The sequence below is a fragment of the Musca vetustissima genome, unplaced genomic scaffold, assembly GCF_032173495.1.
Source record: "Musca vetustissima isolate MV318-11 ecotype Yass unplaced genomic scaffold, APGP_CSIRO_Mvet_v1 utg14752, whole genome shotgun sequence".
In the NCBI taxonomy this organism is placed as follows: Eukaryota; Metazoa; Arthropoda; class Insecta; order Diptera; family Muscidae; genus Musca; species Musca vetustissima.
The window spans coordinates 301,059-317,750 of NW_026882468.1; the positions used below are offsets into that span (position 1 = coordinate 301,059).

Consider the following 16,692-nt stretch of genomic DNA (forward strand, 5'->3'; position numbering starts at 1 on the left):
CAGGTTATGTGGAAATGTGTTGCTGCTGTAGCCGCTGCGCCACCATTAACATCATCATCTAATAAGACAAACACACAGCTGTGCTAGTGGTGCTGCCAGAGACCTATCTGAGTGTGGAGGACACATACTATGTGTTATGCGCATACTTGTTGTCCACACATGTGTGTACCTTCGTGCTTTTTTTTGTTTCTTTTTCGTTGTCGGAACAATGTTATTTGTTGTTGTTTTGTTGTAGTATTCCAGCCAATATATCTTGGTATACTCTATTTACCTCCTTACCTCCACTCGTATATATATATATATATATGATACAACCAACAACAAAAATTGATCGTCTCTGCTGCTGTGCCTGCGTTTTTTTCGTTCTGTAAAACGATGAAATATTTGGAATTCCATTCACATTCCAGCATGCAATCCGACTAAGAAGTAGATACATGCCGCGGGCCCAAGTGACGGACAAGGAGGCAGCCAGCCAGCTAGCCAGGCAGGTACACATACAAAATACATAACACAGCACAACAACATCAGTGACTACTACGAATACTATTCGTTTCGGATTGATCGACAAAAAAAAAAACCGACTAGGCTGTAGGTTGTGTTGGCTGACTGGCTAGCTGGCTGCCTAGCTCGGGCGACTGAATTGTCCAACCGATCGAACGACAACCACACATACTTTGTTAGCACTAGATTGATGATGGATATGTAGGTATGGTTGTTGATGTTGTTACAATGCTGTAAATTGCATTGCAACCAAACAACAACTAACGAATGATGATGATAATAATATTACAACAATATACATATAGTTCTCTCTCTCTCTGCACATACACACTTGGTAAATGCGTTTAGATTATTCATTGGGACACTAGGGTTATTTGCAAGGAGAATCTTTTAAGAGACTCTGCTACCACAACATTTAGGAAAATAGGAAATTTGAATTTCCCTCCTAAGAAATGACACCTAAAATGAATCACCTGCAAATCTATAATTTTTGCAAGCCAATATCCAGTCCACATTTTCGGGACACGAGAAGTCAATATATTATTTGGCATAATACTACGACCGAAAATACATCGGGTGGCCTCTACTTCATTTCTCCAAACTCGCGACACCTACATCTATCAAGTATGGACGTGAGAAGTCAATTTAGAACCTGACATTTCCATTGAAGGAAGGCGCGAGCCCCACCCGTCCATATTCCTGCTTCATTTCTTCTCGCATTCCAATTACATCAACCAGAAGGTGAAAGCTAGGAATAAAGTTCTGAAAGCTTGGGCTGACAACTCCTAGGCAAGGATAAAGAAACTTTGGTAACGGCATATAAGGCCATAGGTCTTCCATCCTTAATTATGCTGCCCCCAGTCTGGACTTCTTCGCTTAGCGACACACAATGGAGAACCTTGCAAACAACTCAAAATAATGTACTCCGAATTTCATCCGGCTGTGTCCAGATGACGAGCATCGATCACCTCCATGGGGAGACCAGGATGCTGTCAGTCAAGCAATATAATGTGTACAGTTCCTGGTAGCCTGCTATCTGCCGTATCGTGTTGGTATCCAAGACGTCATTCCATCGGACGTCAACAGATTGTCGATAGCGAACGCGATGAAATCCACGCATCAACTGGCAGTCTCCGAAACCATAAATGGCTATACATACAACAAAGTAACATCCTCCTGCAATTTCGGAGAGAGAGAGGCTTCTTCCTAGGCAAACCCGTTCTATTCTGGCATCAACTAGCGGTCTCCGAAGCCACAAAATGACTACAGATACAACAAAGTCCTACTCCAATATTCTCCTGCAACTTCGCAGATTGAGAGGCTTCTTCCTAGGCAAACCCGTGTACCTCCTGCCAGCAAAGACCTCACTACACACACCATATATTCAATTGTCCCTTCAAGCCTACAAGTCTATTGTGGGACCTAACCTATTTTCCCTTCATACAGCAGTTCAATTCATACAGCAATGTTCTTAACTCGTACCGAGAGCGCATTGTCCCCTTAACCCTAAATAGGTGTCCCTCCTGTCAGCAAAGTCCTCACGACACACACACACAACATCTATTCAATTGTACAAGTCAAGTCTATTTTGGGGTCTAATCTTTTTTCCCTTAATATGGAATTTAAGTCAGGTCAATATTGAAATTCAAAATAGGTTAGAGCTTCAGGAAAATATCGGCCTAATAGCATTTTAGATGCCCTTTCCAAAAATGCATACCAAACAGTTGTAACCCTTTCCGTTTTCCTACAGTGGGACCTAAACTATTTTCCCTTTACATGGAATTTCATCTAGGCCACTGTGCAGATTCAAAATAAGCTAGAGCTTAAGGAACATATCGGCCTAGTAGCATTTTCGACGCCTTTTCCGAAAATGCAAACGAAAATGTTTTAATCATCGCAGTTTTCCTACGGGGGACCTAACCCAGTGAAGTGAATATTTAGGGTCGCCACGTCAGACCTGGATTTATAGGTAATCGGTTATTTTCTCCGAGACTTCCCCGTTTCCTACTCTTCAAAAAGCAGTAAAACACCGTGGAACAATTAACTTCTTCAACCTCCTAACTAAAGGCCAATTTATTGAACGGGACAAGGATTCTATAACCGACAAGGAATTCCTTCTGATTAAGAGGAACCTCAAATTAATCTGGAAATTTTCTCGGAACTATTCGAATTGCAATGCTAGGGTCTTCCGTATTAAAAAAAAATTGATGTGTGAATTCGACCACAGAATCGCTTCGAAAAGAGGCGAAGACTGTGAGTAGTCTGGCACAACCAGGACGATGATGGGTAGGACTTGTGATCACTCAGCACCCTCCAATTAATCTCTGAGCAAGGAGGGCAAGCTAATGTTCAAGACAGCCTGAAGTAGAGCCCGTAGAAAGGTATCCGGAAACCACACTGACAATTCGCCTACTGCTAAATCTCCAAAACCCAAATCCAATTGGTTGTTGCTGGATAATCGATTAGTTGTTGCTGCAAGTGGATGCTGCTCTTCTGAGGACCTATTTCTCGTGGACCACAGCGCAAGGAATCTCTGAGCAAGGAGGGCAAGCTAATGTCTAAGTCAGCCCGAAGTAGAGCCCGTAGAAAGGTATCCAGAAACCAAACTGACAATCCGCCCACTGCTAAATCTCCAAAACCATAATCCAATTGGTTCTTGCTGGATATTCGATTTGTTAAACCAAAAGTAGCGAATACGAAGCAAGTGCTCGCGACAGCTGCGCCAACCACTGCGACAGCTGCAACTCTGGGGATCGAAGTAGGTTCTCGGATGAGCAGAAACTTCTTGCAACGAGACCCACGCAGTCGTTAGATGCACGGCAAACTGTTTCGAAAGCGTTGGTCATTTCAATGGAGAATCCTGCCAAGAGCAGACGTTTTGAAGCTTGAAGCCAAGAAACCGATGCCCGCGACTAGCACCCTGTTGCTCAACCTTGGATACCGGAAAATCTGCGAGTGGCGATCATGAATCGAGCTGACCCTGACTTCGGGTGTATCAGCAGCGAAGATCAGTGGTTCCTAGGACTTCCTGAACTTCCTGAACAACGAAGTTGATCGTCGGAACTCTCGGTTCGGCCAGAGTTGTTAATTGCAGAACTAAGTAATCGTCGGAATTCCGACACATGGGTACAATTAACAACATTGTTTCACTTTGGGGAGCTAGCAAGCTGGTAGTCGTTGTGCAAAGAGACCCACGCAGTCGATTGATGCACGTCAAACTATCAGTCACTTGAATGGAAACCGTCAGTCACTTTAATGGAGAATCCTGCCAAGAGGAGCAGTATGGATGAAGTGAAAGCCGAACCAGCCTTTTCGAAGCAGGAAGCCTACGCGATTGGGGATCATGGATTGAGTTAGCCGTGACGGGTATATCAGCGATGATAATTGGTTGCTAGTAGATAAATACATAAAGGACCTCTTCCTGAACGGCAAAATTGGTCGTCGGAACCTTCGTTTTGGGCCAGATCAGATCAGATCTATAACAATATTTTCAAGGTCTAACCAAGGTGGATTTTTAAAGAATATTTTTTTTCAAGGGCTATCCTATGCGTAGATTTTTTAAAGAATATTTTTTTTCAAGCGCTATCCAAGGCGTGGATTTTTTAAACCAAAATTTTCTAAGAGATTTTCAAAGCGTGGTTTTTTTAAACAACAATTTTCTAAAAGATTGTCAAAGCGTGGTTTTTTAAAGAATATTTTTTCAAGGACCAATACAAGGCGTGGATATTTTAAAGATTCATCTCATTATCAGCGTCTATTTGGTACTTGTTGCATTATTTGTCTACAAAGCCTTCTCAATTTTTCCCCACTACTATTTCAGTTTTAATAATATGTTGCTCCTTTTTTCTTTTCGTTTCAGATCATAGTGCAATATGATGACCAAATAACAAAAAACAGCAACAAAAACAAGAAAACACAAAAAAAAAAAAAAAAAAATCCGCATACCACACCAAGTGCCTCTGCGTATGTTTCCAAACCCCAATTTGCATATTAAAAGAAATATGTAAATGAAAGAAAAACAAAAACAACAACAAAAAATACATACCTTGAAAATAATTACCAATCAAGCTTGAAGTGCAACCTACGCGCCTCCAACAAGAAGCGAAGAAAAAAAAAACGAAGAAAACAAAAGCGAAACCGAATTGTTTTCAACAAAATTTCATTGATTGTGATATGAGTGCTAAATATTGCAAGAATGCATCAAGCGGGCGGAAAAAGTGTTCGCCCCAAAAATAAATACACAGCTGAAGCCCTAGAGACCATCAAACAGGACTTGACCAGATTTCAAGTTCAAAAGGATAATGGAGGAGGAGTACAGGTAAGCAGCAGAAGCAGCGAGGGTGGATTTATATTTTATTTAAGGCCCGCAAATGCCTCTCTCTCTCCCTTTCCCCCTTCAAAACAATTTCGTTTGCCTTGCTAAGACACATTCTGAAGAACGTAATCCCCCCTGTAATGCTACTAAAATTCACCCAATAATCCACTGACATTGTGTGCTGTGCGTTCTAGATTCATCACTTAAAAATTGATTGACACAATAAAAAATGGCATGTCGTTAATTGGCTTTGGTTGGGTTAAACGTTATAGCGGCGAATTAATGACGAGGCTATTTTTTTTTTGTATTTTCAAATGTGCAAAATATCAAAAAGTGGCTACAGGCCACTGATGATGATTTTCACACCTAATGGAATTTAAGTAAAATAATTTATTGCCATTTTTTCTAAAGAAATTTTCAAATGAACGCACAGGTGTGGGGGCAGCCAGAAGTAGCCACAACCACCTCCAACCCCCCATTACGTTTAATATAAAATAGCATCAATGATCATGATGATGGCAATGCCGATGATATGAATATTATCCATCAACACTCAAAAGTATTTATACGCGAAATTAGAATGTATATTTGTATGTGTGTGTAAAGAAATTATTATAGAGAGGAGAAGAGGATTTTTATAGGAATACCACCTTCAAATGCCGATACACATATGCTATGGAGATTTTTTGTACTTACTGAAATTGCGCATGAACCTGTGGCTTCCTCCAAAAAAAGTCCAATCTGACATTCTCCGGGAAATTCGAAAATTCATTATTTAGCAGCTACTTTATGTTATAGATTAACTAGAAGCGTTTTCGATGCCCGTCCCGAAAATGCATAAGAAAAAGTTTTAGCCATCGCCGTTTTCCCACCATGGGACCTAACCTATTTTTACTATATATGGAATTAAAGTCAAATCAGTGTGGAAATTCAAAATAGGTTTGAGCTTCAGGAACATATCGGCTTAGTAGAATTTTCGATGCCCTTTCCGAAAATGCATATCAAACATTTGGTAACCCTTTCCGTTTTCGTACGGTGAAACCTAACCTATTTTTCCTTTATATGGAATTACAATCAAGTCACGGTGGAAATTCAAAAAAGGTTTGAGCTTCAGGAAAGTAGAGTCCTAGTAGCATTTTCGATACCCATTCCGAAGATGTATACGAAAAAGTTTTAGGGACATTAAAAAGTTCTTAATTTGAATTTTGAACCAGTTTTTTGTTTCAAACTATTGTTTGTCTGTGTGTAGGAAGAAAATATTGACATTTCTTTACAATATTTTTTAGGATTACATCTTTTTGAAATTGATACACCTATTTTCCCTTTATATGGAATTAAAATCAAGTCACTGTTGAAATTTAAAATAGGTTTGAGCTTCAGGAAAATATCGGCATATTAACGTTTTCGATGCCCCTTCCAAAAATGCATACCAAACAGATGTAACCCTTTCCGTTTTCCTACAGTGAGACCTAACCTATTTTCCCTTTATATCGAATTTAAGTCTGGTCAATGTGCACGATAGTAGCATTTTCGATACCCATTCCGAAAATACCTACAAAAAAGTTTTAACCATAGCCGTTTGCCTACAGTGGGGCCTAACTTATTTTCCTATATGTATGGAATTTAAATGAGGCCTCTGTGCAAATTCAAAATAGGTTTGAGATTCAGGAAAATATCTTCACATTAGGATTTTCGATACCCTTTCCGAAACCGTAACCTTCGACCTTTTCCTACAGGGCGCCTAACCTATTTTTTTCTATATGTATGGAATTTAAATTGGGCCACTGTGCAAATTTAAAATAGGGTTGAGCTTCAGGAAAATACCGCCCTTAAGTCAGGCGACTGTGCAAATTCAAAATAGGTTAGAACTTCATGTAAATATCGGCATAGTAGCGACGATACCCCTTCCGAAAATGCATATCAAAAAGTTGTAACGGTCAATTGGGCAATCAATTTTAAACACAAACGATGACGAACAATCCCAATTGTGTGCATGTGTGTAAAAAAATGCCATTATTGAGAGGAGAAGAGGATTTTTATGGAAATACCACCTTCGGGCGCTGATACATACCCATCCAGAAAAAATCACAGTCGGTTTGGAAAAGGCCTTGCATTTCTACGAAGGGACACAAGGAAATCCTATAACAAAGCAACAATTGGAAGGCGTACAAAAGTGAGATTAAGAAAGCTAAAGGAGAGTCCTTGGATATGTGCTTTAGTGCGTCGATAAAGGGAGTTAAGGAATCTGCAAGATTTTGAAGCTGCAAGATTTCGGAAAATAATATCGAAGTACCCAAAATCCATCGGCGGTAGTATAAAAAGAAATTATGGCCACCTATCCAGGGTGCAAAATCACAACCGGTTTGGTGGACGAATGATCTTGTATCTCTGCGAAAGAACACGAGCAAAATTCGTGGCCTTCCTCTTCTGCATGAACCGAATGATCTTGTATCTCTGCGAAAGAACACGAGCAAAATGATTGCTCGTCTTTCCATCGGATTCGTGGCCTTCCTCTTCTGCATGAACCGTTAACTGGTAAATAAATCTATACCGTCATCTTTAATTGGTTCTGGGGTATCTTCTTCACCATCACTATTTAATACCAGAAGTTTTTCAAAATGCTCCTTCTACATCCTCGGCACGCTGCCTGTCACCAGGTTTCGTTCTTTATCACTACAGGAGAATGCGCCTGCACCAAAGCCTTCGGTTTGGTGTTTTACACGTTGGTAAAGTTTCCGGTCATTGGTTTTGAATCGTGCAGGACGGCCTCATCTTTGTCGTCAGAAAAGACGTCAGGTATTCACAACCTTCATACCTGCAAAAGGTATGAAGGACTAGCAGTCGACAAATCCTTGCTTCTTTAAATATTCTTCACAAGGACTATCAAAGCTCGAAGCATATTTCTTTTAAAAGTTTTTATATCAGCCTATTTATACCCTTCACCACACTGTGGTACAAGGTATTATGTCTTTGTGCATATGTTTGTAACAGGCAAAAGGAAACGAGATAGACACATGGTTCCTTTTGAGAATATGTATAGAATCACTTTCTAAGTCGATTTATGCATGTCCGTCCGTCCGTCTGTCTGTCTGTGCATGTTAAATTGTAAACAAAGTACAGGTCGCATTTATGATCCGAATTGGATGAAATTTGGCATAGGTCACTTATTCGGCCCAAGGACGAACCCTATTGAAATTGGGAAAAATCGGTTCATAGCTCCCATATATATATTTAACCGATTTAATGTAAACGGTCCCTATATATCTTCCGATTTGCACGAAATTTGGTACAGCCTAATCATTTAGGTCAAGAATGATGTCTGCCAAGTTTCGTGAAAATCGGTCCAGATTTAGATATAGCTCCCATATATAGTTTCGTCCGATTTCATGTAAATGGAGCCCCAAAGTCCCTATATATCTTTCGATTTGCCCGAAATTTGGCACAACGTATTGAATTAAGCCTAGAGTGATGTCTGCCAAGTTTCGAGAAAATCGGTCCAGATTTAGATATAGCTCCCATATATAGTTTCGTCCGATTTCATGTAAATGGTGCCCCAAAGTCCCTATATATCTTTCGATTTGCCCGAAATTTGGCATAACGTACTAAATTGAGCCTAGAATGATGTCTGCCAAGTTTCGTGAAAATCGGTCCAGATTTAGATATAGCTCCCATATATAGTTTCGTCCGATTTCATGTAAATGGTGCTCCAAAATCCCTATATATGATTCGATTTGCACGAACTTTGGCATAACGTATTGAATTAAGCCTAGAGTGATGTCTGCCAAGTTTCGAGAAAATCGGTCCAGATTTAGATATAGCTCCCATATTTAGTTTCGTACGATTTCATGTAAATGGTGCACCAAAGTCCCTATATATCTTTCGAGTTGCACGAAATTTGGCATAACGTACTGAATTGAGCCTAGAATGATGTCTGCCAAGTTTCGTGAAAATCGGTCCAGATTTAGATATAGCTCCCATATATATGGGAAATGGTGCCCCAAAGTCCCTATATATAATTCGATTTGCACGAAATTTGGATAACGTACCGAATAGAGCCTAGAATGATGTCTACCAAGTTTCGTGAAAATCGCTCCAGATTTAGATATAGCTCCCATATATAGTGTCGTCCGATTACATGTAAATGGTGCACCAAAGTCCCTATATATCCTTCGATTTGCACGAAATTTGGCATAACGTACTGAAATGAGCCTAGAATGATGTCTGCCAAGTTTCGTAAAAATCGGTCCTGATTTAGATATAGCTCCCATATATAGTTTCGTCCGATTTTATGTAAATGGTGCACCAAAGTCCCTATGTTTCCTTCGATTTGCACGAAATTTGGCATAACGTACTGAAATGAGCCTAGAGTGATGTCTGCCAAGTTTCGAGAAAATCGGTCCGGATTTAGATATAGCTCCCTTTTATTATAAATCGATTTAAGGTAATTGACGCACCAAGGAACCAATAGGCTGATAGGAACAAAACGTTCTGAAATTAGTATAACCTAAGCTGTGACAAGTTTGTTTGAAATCGCTTAATATTTGGATAGAGCTTCCATATATATTTTCGCCCGATTTCAAGTAAATTGGACATCAAACTCCTCATGTTAGTCAGATTGACATCAAATTTTGCACAACGTATAAAATTGAGCATAGAATTACTTAGTTGCGTTTTCTAGAAGTACAGACATAGGACAACAGATGACCTATTTATATTTGTTTGAAGTCGATTTACATACTTTTGTCCCATTGTAACAAACGAATGACATGTTTATGGATAGATCTAGGTAGATTCACATTTAGATAAATATCACATATTTTATTTCATCCAATTTCATGTTAATAGTCCTGTTTAATATACACATAGTGGTGAAGGGTATCATATAGTCGGCCCCGTCCGACTTTACTACTTTCCTTACTGGTTTTTATTTATTTTACAAAGACTATGAGATTTAAGGTTCATTATTCTTTAACTATATCCAAGGTTCAAAAGCTCTGCAATATTTTTTAAGGGCAATCAATATAAAACCTAACCTTACATCTCTTGTTTACGTATCTATTATTTTTTTATTATTTCCCAACATATACATATTTTCATCTTCTTATTCGTCTTTCCACAGAATTTCAATCACCCACGATATACTACCGCTGTCAACGGCCGATCCGATGCCCCCGAATACCATCATGGCATCAAACCACCGATGGAGCCACCACCGCCATCGGTCAGCTCATCATCACCTGCCCTACCACCACCACTACCGACAGCAGCCCAGCTCAATGGACATGTGCCAAAAGTAATGCCCCCGTCCATTGTACCACCCAAACTCATACGCAAAGCGAGCATCGAACGTGAAATGCCCATTACGAATTATTTACGCTGCAGTCCGGCATTGGATTCAGGGGCGGGTAGTTCACGTTCCGACAGCCCACACTCACACCAGCAAGTAATGTGTGCCAGTCGTGCCAGCACTGGTCAATATTCACCATCACCGTCAAATTTTAGCGATGCTGCACCGCCCGCACCTCCACCTCGAAATCCAACCAGTGGCAGTTCGGCGACACCACCGCCGCCACCACCATCATCAAATCAAATTTACAAGCGTCGTTCGCCGGCCACCACCCGTCCTGCAGCCATAACACCGAATCCGACACGCGGCACCTCGCCGGTAATACCACAAAACGGTATTAAGGCCCAGCAGCAGCTGACGCAACAAATGAAGGCGTTGAGTTTGTATCAGGCTGGAGGCGGCAATGCTGTGGAACCACCACCGCCCTATCCCCTAACTAGCGGCGGAGTAGTTGTGCCCACATCAGCGCCGCCACCCAGTTACAATGCCTCAATACAATCCCGGCAATCTCCTACACAGTCTCAGTCGGATTATCGCAAATCGCCCAGTAGTGGTATTTATTCGGCAACGTCGGCGGGTTCGCCCAGCCCCATAACGGTAACAAACAGTGCAATTCTTCCACCACCGCCTATGCAGCCATCATCATCAGTGGCGCGACCACAGCCTCGTGTCTATCCGACAAGAACCCAGCAGCCGATAATTATGCAAAGTGTCAAGTCAACCCAAGTGCAGAAGCCGGTCCTACAGACAGCGGTGGCACCCCAATCACCGGTCACAGCATCGGCCTGCAACTCTCCAGTCCATATACTTCCAGCACCGCCATCATATCCACAAAAGAGCCCCGCTGTGGTACAACAACAACAGCAGCAGCAACAATCACCGCTACTGGCCGGTGGCGTACCAACCACACATCCGGTAGTTAGTAAATCGACACCGCCAACACCCACAACTCCTCCCCTAATTGCCAATGCGCTGAACGGCACAGTTATGACCAAGTCGCCATGTGCCGAACCGCCTTCGTATGCCAAAAGTATGCAGGCCAAGGCTGCCCAGCATCACCAGCAACAGCATCATCAGCAGCAGGCCGCCGCCCTACAGCATCAACAGCAGATTCAGGCTCAGTTGAGGGCAGCGGCGGTGATAGCTGCTGCTGCAGCTCAACAACAGAAGCCGCCAGCCGTAGTGCCGGTGGTGGGAGGTGGTCGGCAACTGCCGCCGCCACCACCCTATCAGAGTACACGATCAGCAGTTAGTGCACCACCGCCTCCACATCCGTTGCCTTCGTCTTCGCCACACGAAGTGGTCGGCAACAGTACGAACAACAATATTATGGAATCACGATCAACGAATGGTAGCGGCGGCGGAACGGCTCCCTCTTCAACAAACAGCAACAACAACCTTTCACCCATAACGAATAGTAATTTAGCCACAACACCCCCCATACCGCCTAGCAAACCAAGCCAAAATAATTCTGGCAGTGGTGGAGAATCGGTGGCATCATCCTCTTCCGGCGGAGGAGGAGGTGGTGCCGCCGCCGTCTCTGCCTCCAGTGCTGCTGCTGCCAAATCAAGTCCTCCCGAAAATGTGAAAAAAATCAAACACGCCTCACCCATACCTGAACGCAAAAAAGTCTCCAAAGAAAAAGAAGAAGAACGCAAAGAATGTCGCATACGTCAATACTCACCACAGGCCTTCAAATTCTACATGGAACAACACATCGAAAATGTTCTCAAATCCTATAAACAGCGGACGTTCCGTAAAAATCAACTTGAAAAAGAGATGCTGAAAATCGGCCTCTCCACCCAGACCCAAGTGGAAATGCGCAAAATGCTCAATCAGAAGGAGAGCAACTATATTCGACTGAAGCGTGCGAAAATGGACAAGAGTATGTTCGTGAAAATCAAGCCGATCGGTGTGGGTGCATTCGGTGAGGTGACGCTGGTGCGTAAAATCGACACTACCAACCACCTGTATGCCATGAAAACGTTACGCAAAGCCGATGTCCTGAAACGGAATCAGGTGGCGCATGTTAAGGCAGAACGTGATATTTTGGCTGAGGCCGATAATAATTGGGTCGTAAAACTCTACTATAGTTTTCAGGATAAGGATAATTTATATTTTGTGATGGACTATATACCGGGTAAGTCCAGTCAGGGGTGGTGAGAATATGTTTGAAAGAATTGTTGTAATATAATTCTATCATTTATTTAGGCGGTGATTTGATGTCGCTCTTAATTAAAAAGGGCATATTTGAGGAACCTTTGGCCCGTTTCTATATAGCCGAGCTAACCTGTGCCGTTGAGAGTGTACATAAAATGGGCTTTATTCATAGGTGAGTAAAAACACACGTGCCCGCTCAAATTGATTTTGAGGCGCATTATTTGCAATTTTATTTAATTTTTGTTTTTGTATTTCTCTTAGGGATATAAAACCCGATAATATACTAATCGATAGGGATGGCCATATTAAATTAACCGATTTTGGTTTATGCACTGGTTTTCGATGGACCCATAATTCGAAATATTATCAAGAGAATGGTAATTGTTTTTTTTTATAATTCATATACAATTTATTTATTTTACTTATTATTTTATTACTACTTAGGTAATCATGCCAGGCAGGATTCGATGGAACCGTGGGAGGACTTTTCGGATAATGGACAAAAACCAACGGTATTGGAGAGGTAAGCACACATCAAAGGGTGATTTTTTAACACTTTTTCCGAGGTCGAACGAATCGTGGATTATTTAAAAATATTTTTCCGAGTTCCAAACCTATTTTTTTAATATTTTTTCAAAGCCCATAAAAGGCGTGGATTTCTTAAAAATATTTTTTCAGCCCTATCAAAGACCTGCATTTTCTACGAATATTTTTCAAAGGAGGAGGTCATTGATTTTTTTAATATTTTTTCAAAACCCACCAACGGCTTGGATTTTTTAAAAATATTTTTTTGAGACACACCAAAGCCGTAGATTTTGAAAACAAGTTTTTTTTTCGTGATCAGTTGATGGATGTCAGTTGGCTTTGCTGATACTTTTGCTGGTTTTGGTTTGTGGATTGCTGTGCTGCCCTTTTTAAGTGCTGTTTTGTTTTTGTTTGCCGTTTTTAATGGTCTGCTCTGGCGCCTCCGAAGGCTTACAATTGCCCAGTATGCATGAAAATTATAACTAGGGGAGTACATCCCAGGTTGTCCCAATTATTGTCATCCCAAATGATGTGGAGAAAGTTAAGGCTGATAGAAACTTTAAGTTTACATGCAACAAATGTAAAAAGCCTACAAGCAATATGTGCACACCAACTTTTGGTATAAATATCGACCACATCGTTCAAAATCGATGTTCGGTTCCTCTGAATGATAAGTCACAACAAAGTATTAGTACATTGAGTGGTGGTGCTAGAGTGCCTGATGATTCTGGGGTAAAGAAATTATTTGACAGACTTGCTTGCGGTGTTGGTCATGGAGGCTTTTGACTCTCAAATGAAGCAGTGTATGGATGAACTTGCTGTTTTGATGAGCGGTTGAATCAATTTATGGTGTAGTATTATGCTTTAATAAGTCAGGTATTTTGGCTGAAACAGTTCGGAAACTCAATGCGAATTTAGTTGTATGTAAGGAGAGTTTGGCTAAGATGCATTACGGCTTAAGTGATTTGAGAAGACAACTTGTTGACATTGAAAGGGAGAATTGTGTCCGTCAACGACGTCTTAACCAAGCTGACGTTTTAATTAATGGATTGCCGAGGTCGATTCGCAATCTCCAAGAGCCGTTTTTAAATATAGCTAAAATGTGTAATGTTGAGCTTAAGGCCAGTGAGATCCAACATTGCTGTTATGTTTTTGGATGAAAATCAGTATTGGTCAAGTTCACTACTGTCCACATCACTACAGTCCACAGTGGCTAATTACCATAGTCTAGGGTATATTGCTTTGAGTAATGTAATTAATACTCATGTGACCTCCCGTGTTTACCTTAAGGACCATCTAACACATCTGAGATACTAGAAGACCGACTGTGTGGAGGCATCCCTGCTAGTGGCGCTATACTTGTCGAGGATTCTAGTATTTAAGTACATTCTTATTCTTCTTCATTATTATTTTTTGTTGTCTGTCTCCCTCCCGAATCCTACTACTCGCACAAAAGTGGTAGAATCGGCGAAGCCCACTGTCTCTGACAATGGTGCTAAGTCGACTTCTGACCTGAAGCCCAGCTCAAAGCCGAACCCTAGTGAGAATGCACAGAAAAAGGCAATTGAGAGGATCCCGAAACAAAATGTCACTCATAAGGGTGATCAACATCTGGAGGGCTCCGTCTCAAAGCCCGATTCTGCGCCTACCTACAAAGGTGAAGCTAAAGCTTTGGGTGGATCCACTAGTGGTCGAAATAGGAAGAAGGGAAAGTCAGGCAAGGAACCTGGGGAAGCAAATATCGCCCCACAGAGCAAATCTGTGAAGCGCATCCGCTCTGTGAGCGGAGGTCCGCAACCATCTCCCAAGAAGACGATGACTTCTCGTCTGGCAGATCCTTCTAACTCATATGCGGCTGTCGCTGGACAACAAACGGCGGAGAAACAGCTTAGTACAGAGAAGGCATCAACCTCCTCTGGAAAGGCGAACTCCAAAGCTTGTAGCCAAAGATAGCGTAAGCCATATGACAGACCGACCAAGGTAGCCGCTGAAGAAGACCTTCAAGTGTCAATCATTGACAAATCTGATCCTCATGGCAGGATCTGTGATAGTCATTGGTTGCTCTTTGAAGGAGCCCTTCGGTCGGCCATGGTCTGTGGGACCAAGGGGATCGTCAGATTGGTTGTGCCTTCATGCAGAAGGGTGCCAAAGTCAGTCATCAACTGTCTGAACAAGAAATCCTAGGATTTCCTTGTGAAAACCGTTGGCGGCTTTGGCGCGCTCTGGGAAGGAGCCAACCTTGCTGCGTTCTCCCTACCCGAGATCCCAACCAGACGGGCCCTTTCAGCCTGTGTTCCCCCACCTTCAGTGGACAGGGATCGAAAAATTCTGCTTGGTGTTGTTTTACCTACCGAGTGGGAATGTTTATGCATTTGAGCATGAGGTTGGTGACTTGCTTGTGAGGTATTCTGATGTATTGATCATGGGTGATTTTAACCATGACCAGTTTTGTTCTCTGTCTGCTTCGAGAGTGCGCGATTTTTAAGAAGGCTTGGAGTCTTTATAATTCACAATGTTCGACCAACGCGTTATTCTATCGCTCATAATTCCACATCATTACTGGACTTGAGTAATGAAGATACACTTGTTTCATCTAACCAGTACACAAAACGCGTGGAGTCTTACTGGCCAAAGATTTTTGTATTTTTATTTTAATATTTACATTTTTCTTAATTTAATTTCAGGCGGAGATTGCGCGATCATCAAAGAGTATTGGCCCACTCATTGGTGGGCACACCGAATTACATTGCACCCGAAGTTTTAGAACGAAGTGGTTATACCCAATTATGTGATTGGTGGAGTGTTGGTGTTATTCTCTATGAAATGTTGGTGGGTCAACCACCATTTTTGGCCAATACACCCGTTGAGACACAACAGAAGGTATGTGCTAATCGTTTTTTTTTCGACAAAACCCTTACTGAATCAACATGTTTTTTTCTTGCAGGTTATAAATTGGGAAAAGACCCTACATATACCACCACAGGCGAAACTATTACCCGAAGCTCAAGATCTAATTTTACGGCTTTGTACATCGGCCGATAAGCGCTTGGGCAAAAAAGCCGAAGAAGTCAAGGCTCACGATTACTTTAAGGGTGTTGATTTTGCCGATATGCGGCGACAAATCGCTCCATATATTCCAAAGATTGAACATCCAACGGACACATCGAATTTCGATCCCATCGATCCGGATAAACTGCGTTCCGATTCGAATATGAGCGGTGATGAGTTCAATGATACGGATAAACCGTTTCATGGGTTCTTTGAATTTACATTTCGACGTTTCTTTGATGATAAACTTAATCCTGATGTTATGGATGACCAGTCACCAGTGTATGTATGAGAGAGAGAGAGAGAGAAAAATTGAAATGATCATGAATGAACGCGAGAGAGTGAATGTGAATCAATGAATGCTACACGAATAGAAAAAAATAAACTAAAGTGAGTTGTTTTTTTTTCGTTTGTCTGTCTGCTGTTGTGGATATATTTTGTTGGGGGCCAGAACAGCCTTTGAAAAAACAATTTGTTGTATTGTCAATGGTAATATTTTGAAAATGAAAACAAGAATTAATTATTATTATTATAGTTAAAAGAACAAAACAATGCATAGTCAATTTAATTTAAATAAAAAACAAGTTTTTTCTAATATATTCGTAACACACACAAGTAATTCATAAACAAATACATTTATTTTGAAAGTAGTTAGCCATTTTTATGAACATATAAAAAATATATATTGAAATCATAATGTGAAACAGTCGTATGTGATTATAAGGATTTCTCTTTATAATCATGTTTGCTATATTCTCCACCACCACCAACACACACACATACATATAAATATATT

At 41.2% G+C, this 16,692-nt stretch overlaps 1 protein-coding gene across 1 annotated transcript; it reads left to right on the forward strand.

Moving 5' to 3' along the window:
* Positions 1-4,651: 4,651 nt before the first annotated feature.
* On the forward strand, positions 4,652-16,219 carry LOC133328891 (serine/threonine-protein kinase Warts). The gene is made up of 7 exons (XM_061537400.1): positions 4,652-4,819; positions 9,936-12,303; positions 12,375-12,495; positions 12,585-12,700; positions 12,768-12,846; positions 15,533-15,728; positions 15,793-16,219. The coding sequence occupies exons 1-7, from the start codon at positions 4,697-4,699 to the stop codon at positions 16,186-16,188; spliced, it is 3,399 nt and encodes a 1,132-aa protein (XP_061393384.1). The 5' UTR covers positions 4,652-4,696; the 3' UTR covers positions 16,189-16,219.
* The last annotated feature ends 473 nt before the right edge of the window (positions 16,220-16,692 follow it).